The following is a 16,327-nucleotide window of genomic DNA, read 5'->3' as shown; positions in this document are numbered from 1 at the left end:
GAAGTCAAACTCTTGTTGTTAGAGGTGATACGCCAGCCATGGGTAGGTGCCAACTGCAAGACTTTATTTTGATTGCTGTCTCATGAGGAAAGCTGGCAGCTGGGAGCACAGGGAGGCTTGTCCTGAAGAAGGGGAAGAATTCAGCCAGACTGCTTTCAACAGCCTCTTTGATGCTGGGTGGCTGAGAACACAGAGCAGGGCTTTCTGTGTGTGTTGCAAAATATCCTTTAATATTTTGGGTCACCCTGGGCTACAGCTTCAACCCCTGAGTGGAGCCAGTTCAGAGCAGGAGAGCAGCTTTTCATGGAATAGATCACACACAGAACCAGAGATTGGAAAAGATCCCCAAAATCATCAAATCCAAGCTGTGACCCATCCCCACCTTGTCCCCAACCTATGTTTTGGCCCTTTCCAATGTTTTTGCTTGAACATTTTAACTTCTGGAAAATACACCACTGTGGTTTGCATGGATCAGGATGCTTCTACTACCAAGAAATTCTTTTTTTTCTGCTGGGAGAGGAAAATAAACAACTTTCCTTTAGCCTCTAATTTGGAGCCTTCAGTGATCACCCACGCAAGAGCCAACCCTGTTTTCAGTCTAAATAAATAGTTCTGTGTTCAGGGAAAAAAAAGCTGCAAATGAGACTTGACCAGGTTGAGAAGACAATTAGTGCTCTGCAGCCACGGTGTGAGAATGGCAAAAAAAAATCCCACATTCAGCATGACAGCAAATTTTTTTATTTTCATGCAAAATAAATAACTCCCTCAGGATCAGGACCACAGGCAGGACATAGCACTACCCCTGCCCATGGCAAGGGGATGGAAGGGGATGATCTTTAAGGCCCCTTCCAACCCAAACCACCACTCTATGATTCTTTTCCTTCACAGGAGCGTGGAGAAGTAAGGCTGAAGGACAAGGAAAAATAAGTGCAGCTGTTCAGGGAAGACCAAGGTGCTGCAAGACACATCCCATTTAGAAAGGCACCTTCCCCAGAAAACTCCAATCCCATGCTTTTTCAATTGGTGGCTACACCAAAAGCAACAGCAAGACACAGTTTGGTAGAAAGATCAAGAGGCTTAGGGCCAGCATCATTTAATATCTGTATTTTTTACTTCTTAAATGTGTCGAAATGTTTCTGTATTTCCTGCTTCTCTGGGAGGTGCAGGGATGAAGAGGGTGATGGAGACAGTAGGGTTTCTTTGCACAGGAGAGGAACAGTTCAAGCCAAAGTTGTCATCCCACTTCTGTTTTTCAATATCTTCCCCCACCACTTTAAATGCTCTTTCACAGCACAGAGCTGCCAGTTTCCTTTCAGAGGCACAACACAAAGGTGTTAACTTCAATTTCTACCCAGAGAGAGTGGTTGCATGCATCTAGCCCAGCTCCAGACCATCAGCCTGAGTGAGCACTCCTGCAGTCTTTTCTCCAACAAGCCCTCAGCCTGGCTGGTTATTTTCTTTTGGGGGTTACTTTTTTCATCCTGCAGCTGTTGAGGGTGGTGGTAGCAGGATGGACAAGGATTGAATCACCAAACAAACAAGAAAGGAACTCCTCTGAAACTTTCCAGATCGAAAAAGCACACACAAAATTTTCTTTTCAAGAGGTTTTAATGAAGAGTCATATTTTTAAACCTCTCACACTGTACAACACATTTAACTGTACATCAAGCTCAGATAAAAAATAAAGCTTTCTTACAAAGTACGGTTTTCCAGTGACTTTTTTTTCCTTTTTTTTTTTTTTTGCAGTAAAAATAGCTGCTACATAAAACCCTCCTGATCTTTGAAAAGGAGTCACAGTTATTTCCAAAAATAGAATTCGTATTTTAATCATACAGAATAAACTGCAGGAAGAGACGAGTGAACTGAAAAAATAAGGCTTGTATATAAATTTTTTTTTAAAAGTACATGCATAGAAGTTGAAAAACATATGCCATTTATAAAGAAAAAAAGGTAATTTTACCCATATTAATATTTTCATTTTTCAGTTACAGAAGAAACCACAAACAGGCCCTTTTATGTCCCAGAATACAACATTAGTTTCCTGTAAAAATGCCAAAATGCACAAAGAATTGCCAGCTTCAGGCTTGGCAAAATCCTGAGCCCGACCTCCCTCCCTGCCCCCCCAAATGCATGCACACTGAGTATAGAACTTCTGCTGTCTCTCAGGCCAATTAAATATTTGCAGAAGGTTGTATATCCTAGACAAACATGAAAGCCAACCCCCCCCCTCCATTTGATAAGTTTACATTCATCCTATTTCAAAACACACATACAATTAGTTTAATTTACACTATACAGTATCTGTTAAATAGGAACATCAGAGTTTCCAAAGGAATCACAGAATATATACAAACTGAATATTGAAATGGTATGATTTTCCCTTCTTTTAAAAGGGTGGTTGTTTTTAGGTTTTTTTTTTTTAACAGTTGCTACATCTGGTTTTGGACACGAGAGTGTTTATGTACCTATGCAGCACATTTCTGGAGTAGTAACAATAATAATAACAATAATAAAACGTGCTTTAAAACAAAAGTAATACCGGTCTCCTTACTGCTCATTTAAAATAAATTAGTTTGTGGTTGTTTTTAAATAACCTGCATGAGGAGGGCGGTGTTTCACAAACATCCCAGCAAGAGTTCTGCTGCATCGCTGGTTTCTCACAGCCAACCTTTGGTTTCAAAGCCAACCCCATCCTTTCAGGGCAGTGTCGAAGCGCTTGGCAGGGCAGGGCAGGTCAGAAATGCTGACCCCAGGAGCATCCCCGTGTCTCCACGCCGGAGCCAGGGCTGTGCCCGCTCCCGCAGAGCCCCACCGACCCCGCTCGGCCGCTTCCCTCCGGCTCTCCGCGGTTACAAAATGGATGAAGGTCCCGCTTTGGGCAGCCTCCCCCCGGGCACGGCGGGCCCGGCTGCCACGGCTCCCGGGCACTGTCCCCACTGGTGACTCCAGACGCACGAGCCGGGGCCGGGATCAGTCCTCGGTGTCGGGCTGCACGCCCAGCATGGCGTGCAGCTCCTCGGGGGTGTAGCCCAGCAGGTTGTGCAGGTCGCACACGAAGCGGTAGACGTAGCGCTTGCCCGACGTCTTGTGGATGATGTTCTTGTCGTAGTAGTAGCGCAGGCCCCGGCTCAGCTTCTCGTAGTTCATCTTGGGCTTGTTCTTCCTCCTCCCCCACCGCCGTGCCACCTGCCAGAGAGCAAAATGCAGCTTTATTCGACTCGTCTTCTCCTCGGCGGCCGATTAAATAAAACCCTTTCTCAGACACAGCATTTCATTTGCTTTGGATGGCCCAGCCTCACAAGAGAGGAGCTGGTGACTGATCCCACAAGAGAGCTCAACAGCAGCAAATCTCTCAGGGATTTTCTCACCCAGGAGAAGGTGGCTGACAGCAAAGGACACCAGTTTGCAGGGGATGGGCCAAAACGTGCTTAAGGAGGTCAGGTTTATGGAGAAACCACAGAATATCCCAAGCTGCAAGTGTCCCACAGGGACCAAAGTTTAATTCCTGGCCCTGCACTGGACAGCCCTGAGAAACACTGAATATCCTGAGCTGGAAGGAATCACAGGATCAACCAGGCTGGAAAAGACCGGCGAGACAGAGCCCAGCCTGTGACCCAACACCACCTTGTCAAGCAGACCATGGCACCAGGTGCCACATCCAGTCTTTCCTTCAACACCCCCAGGGACGATGACCCCACCACCAGTCCAGCTCCTGGCCCTGCACAGGACAACCCCACGAATCACAGAATACCCTGAGCTGGAAGGGACCCACAAGGAACCAAACCCAGCTCCTGTCTCTGCACAGACAGCCCAACAATCCCACCCTGTGCCTGAGGGTTTTCTGCAAACACTCCTGGAGCTCTGGCACAATCTGCTCTCTCAAAAAAACCCTGTTTTACCCCTCATTTGCTATCAGGCAGCAGGGGACAACTCTTTACTGGAAGTTCAATGCTACGAAGTTCCTTGGAGTTCATGATTTCTATCCCCTCTCTTTTCTTTTTTTAACATCAAAAAGTTTCACTGGACTTTTTATGCCATATCTTAATACAATAATTTCCCTACTGGAAACAGTATCAGAAAATAAAAATGCATCACTTTTAATGAGTGAAGTTCCCAAAATACTTCAAAAGCAGCACTACCATATTTGATGTGCAGCTAAACACGCATCTATAGCCAGGACTGGGCCCACAGATGTCAGATCAGACCCCAAATCTTTGTTTTCACCCCAATTAGCCACATACCTCATCTGGGTCAGCAAGTTTAAATTCCCATCCATCTCCTGTCCAACTAATGAATGACTGACAGGACTTGTCAGTCAGTAACTCCAGAAGGAATTGCCACAGCTGGATAGGTCCACTGCCTGTTGGGAAAGAGGAGACATGGAAAAACCACAAATTAATACCTCTGCCAGCTCTAACCACAACCGACGTATGTGACCAGACTCGTATCACAGACCTGGTAATTAATCTGATTTATCTTTTTTATAGATCAGAAAGAAACCTAAGGTTTTACTCCACAGCACAAATCTGCTCCTTCCCATGTAAAAATGAAGTCAGGTTTTTTCATGGAAACAAAGGATTTGACAAAAGTTACGGCTTTGCCTCTTACATGGATCCCTTAACCCTCACTCCCACCTCCCAAACAGCTGCATTTTGAGCTCCAGAGCTTGTCCTGAAGTCTTGGGCTTGGCAAACATCCTACAGGAAAAAAAACAATCTCAGCAAGGACTACGGCAACAAGGCCTTAACAACACCTGTGGGAATTTCCAAATCTGGGAAATTTTGTCCAAGCTCCCCTCTTTTTCAAACAGATCAAAAAGTGCATTTGATTTTTTCTTGATCTGACGTGCCTGTCTGTTCCTGCACTGAGTGGATAATCCCCAAGACTTTGTTTAGTCACATATAAAACTGAAATTATTTGTGACTAGTGGTCACTACCCCTGTGGCACCCACTTACAGGGAGCACTGATGCTACATAAGAAAACAGGAGTGACCATTTTGCCTCACTACTCACCAGTAAAGCCAGCCAGGATGGCTGCTGGTATAACTGGTTTCCCTTGCTCCACAGGATCACTCCGTTCTTGGATGTAGTCTTTGAAGGACATGGTAGGTTTGCTCAGGCACAGGGACTGGCTGCAGTCATCCTCAAAGCTCTCGTAGGATGGCACACGCTGCAGATCCACCAGGGAGGACTGGCTGTTCCAGGACTGCAGCATGGAATCCGAGCTCTCGTAGCTCTCGGCACCGCTGTCGCTGGATTCGTGTTCTCTCAGCTTGCCTTTATCAAATAAAACAGTAAAATAAATAAAATAGAAAGTGGTGGTGTTTTTTTGATTTTTTTACCCTCCCCCTCAATCCAGCCTGTCCACATAAATCAGGCAAAGGACGAAGAGGCGTTCAGAATGGGGCCTTGGCCTCGTGTTTATCATACAGATAACGACTCACCAGAGTTATCCATCAGCAAATTGAGATTGCTCCTTGGGAAATCTTGGTTTACTGCACAGTAGTTCACACCAACAGCATCTGCTTGGGTTTTAGGGAACAATGGGAAGTCTTGTTCTGGGTTGAGGAGATTCGGTGCCGTGGAAGTCTGACAGACGTCAGTCAGGAGACTGGGTTTGGGATAACTGAGGGGTTTAGGGTATCCAGGCATTTGCATTCCATAGGAATTCTGATCTACGCTAACAGCTGAAAAAAGAAACCAAAGAATTAGATGATTTTCCCCTGGAGACCCTTAAACAAACTAATACACTAAATACACCAAATCAGATTCTGCAAATCCCCCTCTGTAACTTGCCAGCCACAAATGCCCATTGTTCATTCTTCAAGGAAACTACAGAAAAAATTGGGGAAGTTTAAGTGGTTTTGAGCAAGGCTCTCCCCATTAAGTGGTGTAATCAGGCTGAGCTGAAGCCTGACTGTGGCAGAATAAAACACACCATCAATCAAACAATCCGAGGGAGCCAGCACTGCATCCCACACACTTCCAACAGCTCTAGCACACTTCCAGAGCCTTTAAAAAGGCCTAAACAGAACTCTTGCTGCTCCCCAGCTTTTGCCCTGGTTTGCTAGAGATGGGAGTGGTCATTCTGCTCTACAGATGGAAGGTTTGGCATAGCAAGAGGAAATTTCATTTTCTCAAAGACTTTGCTCTTCAAATGATTTCTGATATAAATTAGGTGACAATTGAACAACACGAGGAAAGAAGGCTGGAACAGCTGAAGTCAAATGTTCAAGCACAGTACCTACTCTGGTGCTTTTTGTTTCTACCCAGGAGTCTGTGACGTGTTTAGAATAAACTGAGAGATGCAAAATACGAATTTTTAAAAAAAACTTACTTAAGGAATTATTATTGACCCAGTGAGGGACAGACGTGAGGTGAGAGTTCTCCACATACTGATCCTGTGTTTTCTCTTGGCTGTCTGGGGAGAGGAGAAAAAAAGAAAATTTGGGTTTATAGTTTTAAAGATCCAACCTGTATGCTATAGAAAGCTTCTGACTCTTGGGAGTATTTTGGGGTCACTATTCACAACAATTTTAGTATCACACTCTATTTGCATTCTCTCTCATGATAGAAATCACACTAAAAAAACCCCAACCAACTTCCAACAGGCTTTGAAACCATCACACCAACTGTATTTTCACATAAAACTTAAAACCAACAAAAATTGCAGTGTGCTTTAAGGTCCAACTGTTGGTTAGCTTTGTATTTATGGGGTTAACTGTTTTATTTATGGGGTATTTACAGTGCTGGTACCCCAATCTCATTTATTCCAGTGATCTTCCCAAATAAAACCTGCCCACAAATGTACTCAGCCTGCACACAGAATGTCTGCAGCTATCTGGATCTGTGCTTTGCATACCAAGGATGTACTGACAGTGCTGATAGCGCTTTTATTAACCAAGTTTTAAAGTTCATTTCGAGTTTTCATATGCACTAAAGCCCGTCATAGTGAAACCAGTGTTGAAATCGAGTCCCGTTTCTGTTAGGAGAGCCCCAAACCAAAAGCTTTTTCTGGCTCTCTTAACTACCTTTTATCATCTGTTCCAGGTGTTCCCACAGAATATCACCCACATAGTCAGGTGCCAGTTCCAGGAAACGCTCCTTGCCCAGGTTGCACAAGTCTTGGCCACTCATAAGAAACTGATGGAAGTTCACATTTGCCAAGCTGAACTCATTAGTAGCCCATGAAAGCCACTGGCAAACTTGCTGTTCAGTCCACAGCCAGGGATCTGCAAGACAGGAAGGATCCAACATTTAGAGGTAACTCTTGGCCCTTGCCATGTAATCTTCCTTAGAAAGCAGTGAATTAAAAAGAAATAAAATTATTTAGCCAAGTTATTGAGTTCTGAATGAATTCAGAATGAATGTATTCTTGAATTAAAAAAAAAAAAACCCAAAACAACCCAGTCCTCTCTTTTCTTTCTGCATTCACTTGCAGAAACCAGAGATGTCCTCAGCTTGCTTGATTCTCTCTCATGCTGCCAAAGCATGAGCTCTCCATGCACCCATTTTTAACACCAGCAAGTCTGGCCTTTCCAAGGCAAGCTGTGCCAGATTCACATAGGATCCATTCTTGTATTTCCTACTGACATCATTCCTTCCTTTTCAAAGAGCAGCTATTCAGCCTCCTCCTTAGCATTAAAAAAAAATAAAAAAAAAAAGCTTATAAATAGCAAGCACTTACTATTTGGGATACCCAGCCGACACTGTTCCTTTGTGAAACCACTGAAAGTATCTTTCAGGGCCTGACTCATCACAGCCTTGCTGCACGGGGTTAACAGAGGCAATTCACAGTTGTTCGACTCTGCAAGAAAAGAAAAGGGGTGGAGGGGAGGAAGAAGACACATTAACTTCAGGCCACTGAAAGGAGTGACTGGGTTTTGCTGTTTGAAGAATTTAAAAAAAAAATAAAAAATAAAAAGGATGCTAGAAAGTTGGTGTTTTAGGAAAACACAGATCACCATGCTCTAAAATATCTGTGCTACTCGTTTGATAAGATTGCATCACTAATTAGAGCTTTGCAGCTTTCCATGCATAGATCCTTATTTACTCTCAGTGGTTACATAAAGTGCCTTTGTTGCAGGGAAACTTTTTTTTTTTTTTTGAAGGGAAATGAGACTGCTTGTTCCTATTTTACCACCCATAATTTGCCCTGAGACTTCTTTGCAACTCCAGACAATCTTTATTTAATTTGAGAGCTAAGTAACTGGCAGCAGGGTTGTGAAGAGGCAGCTTGCACTGTTCAACACTGCATTTTCAGACCTTATCATATCTCATCACCCAAGCACATGGTGCAATGGATTATTCCATCATCTGGACCAAACAAGTGTGACTGGTAACAAGCTGGGGGTGAATAATGCATCAAACCACAAAGCTGGCACCATTGTGTGTCAGTATAAATCACTGATCTACTTCACTGACTTTCAAATTTACAAGAAGATTCTATTTTAAGGATAAATTCAGCTCCCACTCAGCTTTTCTTATTGGTCAATTTTTACCAGAAGATGCCTCATTTTATCATAGAACAATGTCACAGAATGATTTGGGATGGAAGGGACTTTAAAGCCCATCCAGTGCCACCCCTGCCATGGCAGGGACACCTTCCCCTATCCCAGTTGCTCTTGGCAGATTCCAAGTCAGCTCAGAGCCGTGCAGCTCTTCCTGCTCTCCCAGACTATCTACAGACTCCACTTGTGCTTAATTCTGTTTTTACCACACCCTTCCTAATATCTGCAAGGACTTGCTTTGCTGACCAGAGCAGGTGACTGATTAGAATCACACTAGAACAAAGGACCTGTGGTTTTCTGGGTTTGAGGGCTGGAGGTTTTTTTTTTCCTTTCCCTAAGGGGAGATAAAAGCAGCATCAGGTAAAATATCTACATTTTTTCAGGGATTTTAGGCAAGGATTTATAGGGCACTCTTGGTGGAATACTGACCTACACACACGCAAATAAAATTTAAAAGCATCTTAAAACATCTCCACCCTATTTTTTAAGATATGGAATAAAACATACTGAGATTTAACACCAGAGAATCGAAAAAGCTTTTAGAATATTTGCACTTTAATTATGGTTGAGATGTTGCAAATTCAAATACACAAAACCCTCTTTTTAATGATTTTTAAACTCTCAGTTCTGCTTAAACTCCTACTAAGGCTTCTTTAACAAAAAAAATCAGTTTATTAGGCTACTGTATCCCAGTTCCTATTTCTTTCCAGTACAGAAAACAGCAACTATCCACAAAGAAACTCACATGAATAAAACCAAGCATGTACACACAAGTCTGTGTATTAAACCACATCTTTTTAGGAAAATCCATGTTGCACACTCAGGAAATGTTACTTAGACAAAAATTTCTGATCTGCTGACTGGACTAAGGAGCAAAGTGAAGACTTACCATAAGAAGTGGAGTCAAATCCTGTTGGCACTTCCTGAAGTGTTTGGTCTTCACTGAGTGAGAAAAAATACCCAGCAAAAAGCGAGTTTGAGCTGTCAAAGGTGTCAAACGCTGGCTGACGCTGCAAAGGAACAGAATAAATACAGAACAAGGTAAGCATTTTGCTGGAGAGCGGTGAACTCCACTGCTAGGAAGTGTCTGGGTTTGGTTTCCTAGATCTGGAGATCAGGCACAACCACTACCTTGAATGAGCCAGCTTTGAAACTTAACCACAATGAGGGCACAGCTTCTGCTACCAGTGACTAAAACCCACTGATAAGGGTGAGGTGGGGGATGTTCTGCAGCTTACAGTAAAGCCAAATCAAGATATTCTTAGCTTTTTCCTGTAATTGAGGCTTTTGACAATAGAGAATACATGTGTGTGTGTATAACTACGTGTTTATTTCCAGGTATATTTTAAAGAAATCCTCATTTCCTTAACCCTTTTAAATTGATTATCCACTTGATGAGGATTTGATGGCAGATCAGTAAATTATGGGAAAACTGCCAGTGCAAAACCTACAGTAGATTTATGAAGTTGTTTTGTTTTGTTTTCTGAAAGATAAAACTCATCTGAACCACATCACTTGAAGCTACAGCCAGCTGTACAGGACTTGAGGAAGGATGTTGTAGCAACTTTTACACTTCTGCCTCACTGGATTTGCCAGCAACCACATTTTTTAAGTCTTGCAAGCGCTCAGATGCTCAGTGAAACAATTCTACTTTCATTTTACAGCAAGGGATAAACAAGACTGATAAAAATGCTCCAGATAAAAGTGGATTCTACTGATATACTGACATTCAAGAAACACTGTTATATTTTGAAAACCTAACTCCTTTCAAACTGGACTTGTGCCGTGTATGCCTGAAATACTGGAATGAATTTAGTAAATTCCCCCCAACCACTTCAGTCTTTGGGGGGCAGAAGGAATGTGAGCAGAGGAAGAAATAACTTCAAAAACAACTTAAGAAACTTGCTTGTTAGTCACAGGGAAACTGTATCTGCAATATCTTCAGGCAAAGATGGATAAAAGTGGCCACTGAGATTTTTTTAAAGGCACCTGAGGATAGAACATTGCTCTGGAAAGCTGCAGCTGGCTCGTGGCAGCTCCTGCCCTTCAGGGAGCTGGAGACAAAGGCAACTTGCAAATGTTTATTTGGTTTGGGCAAACATTGATTTGCCAGCTTGTGCCAAAGGAGTGGATTTAGCTGAGGACAAGGCAAGGATTTCTCAGGGCAGTGTTCAGGTGCAATGCAAAAAGCAACCTAAACTATGCTCCTGGAATAGCAAATTAGGATTAATTTACCCTCACATTCCCAAACTTTTCATGTCACTACGAACAGTATGATGGTCATTCAGAAATCTCCTGGCCAGCAGGGACAAACTGTGGACCTCTGGTTCAGGTACTCCCCAGCTCAAGTCAAAGCCAGCCCTTGGAAAGACTCATGTCTGAATAAAACAAGTTAATAACAGCTGCCAAATCTGCTGGTAAAAGATTCTTTATACGTTACTAGATAAAAACTCTGACTCATCTCTAGCACTTAAAAAAAAGGGCAAGTTCTTTCAACACAATCTGGAAACTCCTGCATTTTGTGTAAATAGCTGACCCTTATCCTGAGTCACTGGAAAAAATGCTGTGGCATGTGAGTGAGTAAAATCCATACCGTGCTAGCTTCATATTTCAAAAGGGAGAAAATTATTGTGTAAGCACGTTCTTGATTTAATAGTAGTAAAAGAGGGAAAACACAATGCAGAATGAATTCTGCTTGTCCTATCAGTTACACAACGACTTTGTTTGGCTTTTCAATACATGTAACTACTGCAGAACGAAATAAAATGGAACGGGAACAGCTACAGCACAGCAGAACACAAATCTCTGACTTAATTCTGTGACAACTGAACACTGAATAAGTGCTTAGAATAACCACTGTGTTAAGAGCACACAGATGTTAAATTGGGGGATCTCTTGGATTTTTTTGTGAGGAGTAAAAAGCTAAGAAGGGACATAAAGAGTCAGAGCAGTCAGCAACCCAGAGCTTCACTGATTCTTCAAACCATGGCCATTCCTCAAAGGTAATGAGAGCAGAAAGGGTCTCCCTAACCTTTAATTGTTTAACATTAATCAATGCTATGTAAAAAATTTATATTGGGATTAAAAAGCAACCTGCATGAAAGGGGAGGGAGGGAGCCCTTTGAGACTGAGCCTTTATAGTCTGCTGACCTCAGTTTGTAAATTCCTTTCAAAACAAATACCAGACACAGTCTACCCAAAGATGGAAGAAATGTAGTAACTTTTGGAGTTTTTACAATGTATTTGGCTTCCATTAATAACAGTTGTAAGTGAACAACCAACTTTTATTCCAAACAATGCTCAGGAAAGTACCAAACCTGACCACTCCTATCAGAAGAGGCCTCTGCCAGTCTCATCAAACTAAAGACACAAATCCTCTCCTGGTGCCCCGTCTTTAACCTTTATTTCAGCAGAAGTTCCACCAATACAAGCCAATTTGAACTCAGTTCTTGTCTACTTCTTTCAAGTTCTTAGTATTTAGGGAAACGAAAGAGGGTTGAAGATGCAAGATCTGAACCTTCCTATTTCAGTCTTGCTTTTCACATCCCCGTGGAACTCAGTGGGAATACTCTGGCAGCAGATTACAGGGGAGCAATTAAACCCATGTTCACTTGGTTTATCCAATTCCTGTTCTAGCAGTGCAGGAACACAACAAAAGCACCGGCTGGATTTGGGAGGTGACAGCTCCAGGGTACTCACCTTGAGCATTCCTCTGTACATGTTTGACACGGGAGCTACTTGATCCATGTTCCTGATCCCAAAGTCACTCATCTGAAATATGAGAGGGGTGACGTTAGAAACGCTGCCAAAGGAGGAGGAAGCAGATGTTAACAGATGTACCCAACTGCTCCGGCACAGAGTGTGCAGCAGTGAGATACAGGGAAAGCTTTTCCAACATCCCAAGCACACAGGGCAGTTCTCACCTTGCTCTTCAGCTGGGAGAGCTCTCACAGAATTTGTGGTTGCCTGGAAAGCCCACAAAAAGCTCTTGCCCACCAAGTACCTGTCTCTTTGGGGTCTTTTCCAACTTTTCACCCATTATCTTAGGTAATCAGTTTTGTGTTACTTTTGCTTACTCTGTGCCCTCTCAGAGGCCGTGATTCACTTCAGACTTTGGCTTTCAGAGGAAGAGGAGTGACAGAGTGGCACTGTGATACACCTTCACCTCCTGCATTCACCCCTCCATGCATAATCAGAGAAGCCAATCCCAGTGTCCCCAACCTCCTGCCTTTACTACTTTACTCCAAACCACAAGACTTTCTAAACACAAGATTAACACAGTTATAAAGCTTTAGAGGGCCTAAGTTTTATTTGAGAAAGGGTTTATGCAGTAAAATGCCCTGTTTAAAGGGCTGACAATGGGACCACTATCAATATATTCATGCCACTTAAGTCAAACCTTTATCAATATTGCCTTTATTACCAGGAACAGAGTTGTGTGAGGCCTGTGTAACTTTTCTCCTATATATCACTGAAGGAGAAGAGTGATAAGATTCATATCCTATGGAAAAGATCAAACATGAGGAATAAAGCCAGTTTTATGGCCATTGCTAAGGTTTATCATGATGCTGCAATTTAGGTGTCAGTGAACTTGTAGCTTGATACCTTATCAAGCTACACTTTTAATTTTCCTTCCCTTTTTTCACAGCACTGGGCTGAATTCCCTTGCTCCATAGCAACTGCCTGAAAACATGCACTTGTACTTAAATAGCCACAGAGGACACTATCAAGATTTCCACAAAACTGTGATCACTTATTATAAGCCAAATCTATCATTCACCATGTTAAAACAAGAAAAAAAAAACAAAAAACAAAATCCCTTTAAAATTCAGAAAAAAACCTGTAAATTAGGATCTAAACAAAATAAGCCCAGCTTGTTAAAAGTTGCAACACATTCAAAAGCTGTCCATGTAAACAGATAGGAAAATAAAAACAACCAGCAGCCAAAGACAAGGAACCCTTTCATACTCTTAAATAGCTGATCACTTAAAAATAAATGTAAAAAAATAAATAGCAAGAGTCCTTAACATGAAAGGCCTATTTCAACTTGACTGGGCCTTATAATTGAAACAAAATAAACCGACACTGAAAAGAATATTCATTAGTGTTACTCAAAAAGGGCAATCTACTGAACGATGTTTTTTACCTCAAACAGCACGTACAAATATTTGATCTAAATTACACATCTCATTGAGCAGCAAAGAATTTCACACAGCATGAGTCTCACTCAGCAAGCATCCTAATCTGTTCATTAAATTTGCCACAGTTTAAACAACTGTTTATCCTTGCATTTGACTGGGCTTTTTAAAAAGTGTAAGGCAATTTCCATCACCCTTTGTTTTGCCTTTGAATTCTGCTCTGGTGTCCAGGGATAACTGGCTTAGGAATCTGAGTATTTGTGAAAATATTCTATGTATATTCTGTAAGTTGAGGTCTGATCCCTGGTTAGGGGTACAAATAAGATTCCTGGCACTTGTGGGCAATTCTGACCTCTCCACAAATCCTGTTAGGCACTTCCCTATCCACTAAAAGGGCTGGGATTCTCTCCTTCCTGCCATTTTTTTTTTTTCTCTTTCTTTAGAGATGTTTAGGGCCCTAAGACAAAAGGTTTATACCAAGTGTTGATTACACAGCATTGCTCATTAACCCAAGCCTCTGCTTCTCCGTGCTGGGTTTGTTCCTAGGGAAAGCTTTGGAAAAATGAGACACTGAGCTCTGACTGAAAAACACATGGATTTCTTCAGCACGTTTCTTCCTCCAACCGAGTATCTCAAGCAGAGGAATTTCTATATCCCTTGCTCATCCCTCATCAGCTTTCTCCCCATCTGCAGCACAAATTCCCAGCCCTGAGATACAAAACCCGTACAGAGACAGCACAAGGCAAACAGACCTGGAAAGGCAAGGCGGATTTCCGTGGCACAGAGGGTTAAATCTGCCTTTCTGCCGGACTTAGAAAGCTGCTGTTCCAAGTTCAGAAAAGCCACTACGGCCCAACACGGTGTGACTGGGCCTCACCTCCAACTCCTCCACTAATGCTGATGACTGCGACTTGCCAGCTATAATTGGTTTAACTGGCAGGACACCTTCCTCAACACCCCCGCATAGCTGAGTGGGTGAACCAGAACAGGGTCAACAGGATCAGGCACTTATTAACTAATACTCCTGAATTCTGATCGCCTTCTTTTCAGCAACAGCCAGGTGCCTGCCCACAGCTGGGCGCAGCTGGGCAGCATCCACAGGGAGAAGCGAAGCGCTCCGGCGTTCCCGATGGATCTGAGGGACCTCCAATGGGATTTTCCCTCGGTTTTTCGGGGGGATTTTTTTGGGAGGGGAGAGCAGGCAGGGGGATATTTTGCCTGGATGTTTTGCTGTTTTTTTTTTTTTTAAGTAGAAATTTTTTTTCAGGGAAAAAAACCAGCCTCCTCTTAGGAAGAGGGTAGGAGGGAACGGCGTGCCCCGTGCAGCCCCTGGGCTCCGCCGGGAGCCTGCCCGGCTTCTCACACACATGACACACGCTTCGCCCACGTAAAAAACTTCGGTGGGCAGATCACACAGCCCAACGTTGTTGGGGTTTTTTTTAAGTCCCTTTAAAGTCCTAACCAAATCCAGAGCGCGCTGCCCATTAACCCCTTCCTGCCGGGCCCGCGGCGTTCCCCGGGGGATGAGCCCCGGCCGCTCCCCTCAGCCCCTCACGGCCCCCGGGCCGGGCTGAGGGATCGGCGTCCCCGAGGAGAATCCGCGGCGCGGATGGCTCGGGGCACATCAGCGAGGAGGAGCCCGGGCAGCACCAGCGAGGAGGGGTCCCGATGAGCCCTTTCTCCTTTTCTCCCCCCCTCCATCCCCGCCGCCCCCGCCTCACCTGGCCCCCGATGCCGGCGCTCCTGCGCTCCCTCCCCGGCGGCGGCCCCGGCCCCACACGCGGCGTCCAAGGGATGGAGGCGCCGCTGCCTCTCGGCGAGCCAAAATATCCTCGATGCGGCCGCGCCGGCCAACAACAACAGCGCTGATCCCGGCGGAGAGTCCCGGCGAAAGGAGCGGGGCACAGAAGGGGCGGGATGCGGCAGGGAAGGCAGGCGGTGCGTGGGCGCTGCCGGCCGGGGCGCGGGTGGCCCGCGGTGCTGCCGCGCTGGTTCCGCGCTGGTTCCGCCGCCGCTGGGCTCCGCTCCGCGCTGTGCTGCCCGGCCGCCCTCGCAGGCGCTCTTCAGCGGGCGGGGAGAGGCGGCAGGACCCGCCTCCCGCAAGCCCGGCCCCTCCGCTTGTTGTCGTCGCTGGTACCGGCACAGCCGCGCTCAGCCCCGGCTCCGGCAGCGCCGGGGATGCCGAGCGGCTCGGGGAGGAAAAGGGGGGGAAAAAGCTCTTTTATGTCAGCTGTTTTAACATCCTTCTGAGAGCCTTTTTTTATTTTTTTTTTATTTTTTTATTTTTTTTTTCCCCCCCGGTTATGCGTGAGATAATTCATGCTGGACGTTTTCCATGCTTGTTTTTTTAGTTAATGCCTCTCGTCGAGATAGGAGAGTTAACCCCTAAAATCCCAAGCAGAAACAGTCTGTTTGAGCCTCAGGAAGGATCCCTTCACAGAAAGGCGTTAGAGATGCCCAGGGAGATGGTGAAGTCACCATCCCTGGAGATGTTCAAGGAGCATCGGGACGTGGCGCTCGGTGCCCTGGTTTGGTGGTCTGACAAAAGTTGGACTCGATGCTCTCAAAAGATCTTTTCCAACCCGATTCTGTGGTTTTCGTAAGTAAACTGCGACACTTGGTGCTGTGGAACTTCAGCGATTATGTCATGTCGCACCTTCCGCAATTATTTTGGGGAGT

General features: G+C 44.5%; 1 protein-coding gene across 2 annotated transcripts; it reads right to left on the bottom strand.

Moving 5' to 3' along the window:
• Positions 1-1,589: 1,589 nt before the first annotated feature.
• On the bottom strand, positions 1,590-15,672 carry ETS2 (ETS proto-oncogene 2, transcription factor). Of its 2 annotated transcripts, none has more exons than XM_005526553.3 (10): positions 15,370-15,672; positions 12,210-12,281; positions 9,400-9,520; positions 7,688-7,807; positions 7,032-7,232; positions 6,338-6,421; positions 5,445-5,687; positions 5,014-5,277; positions 4,242-4,360; positions 1,590-3,186 (listed from the first exon to the last, which is right to left on the bottom strand). In XM_005526553.3, exons 2-10 carry the CDS (start codon positions 12,279-12,281, stop codon positions 2,971-2,973), a joined length of 1,440 nt encoding a protein of 479 aa, XP_005526610.1. In that variant the 5' UTR covers positions 15,370-15,672; the 3' UTR covers positions 1,590-2,970. The 2 variants fall into 2 exon arrangements, with proteins under 2 accessions (XP_005526610.1, XP_087908075.1); XM_088051949.1 differs by lacking the exon at positions 15,370-15,672 and adding an exon at positions 14,401-14,519.
• Positions 15,673-16,327: the final 655 nt, after the last annotated feature.

The sequence above is a fragment of the Pseudopodoces humilis genome, chromosome 2 (genome assembly GCF_049639895.1).
Source record: "Pseudopodoces humilis isolate 2021_Gansu_Grassland_sample_001 chromosome 2, ASM4963989v1, whole genome shotgun sequence".
NCBI classification, from domain to species: domain Eukaryota; kingdom Metazoa; phylum Chordata; class Aves; order Passeriformes; family Paridae; genus Pseudopodoces; species Pseudopodoces humilis.
This window is presented reverse-complemented; position numbering and strand designations above follow the sequence as displayed.

Coding starts and splice junctions, on each gene's coding strand:
- ETS2 (XM_005526553.3), bottom strand. CDS start 12,281: ATGAGTGACTTTGGGATCAGGAACATGGATCAAGTAGCTCCCGTGTCA. Junction 9,521..12,209: donor TGTACAGAGGAATGCTCAAG/GTGAGTACCCTG, acceptor GTTCCTTTGCAG/CGTCAGCCAGCGTTTGACAC. Junction 5,278..5,444: donor TTTGCTGATGGATAACTCTG/GTGAGTCGTTAT, acceptor TATTTGATAAAG/GCAAGCTGAGAGAACACGAA.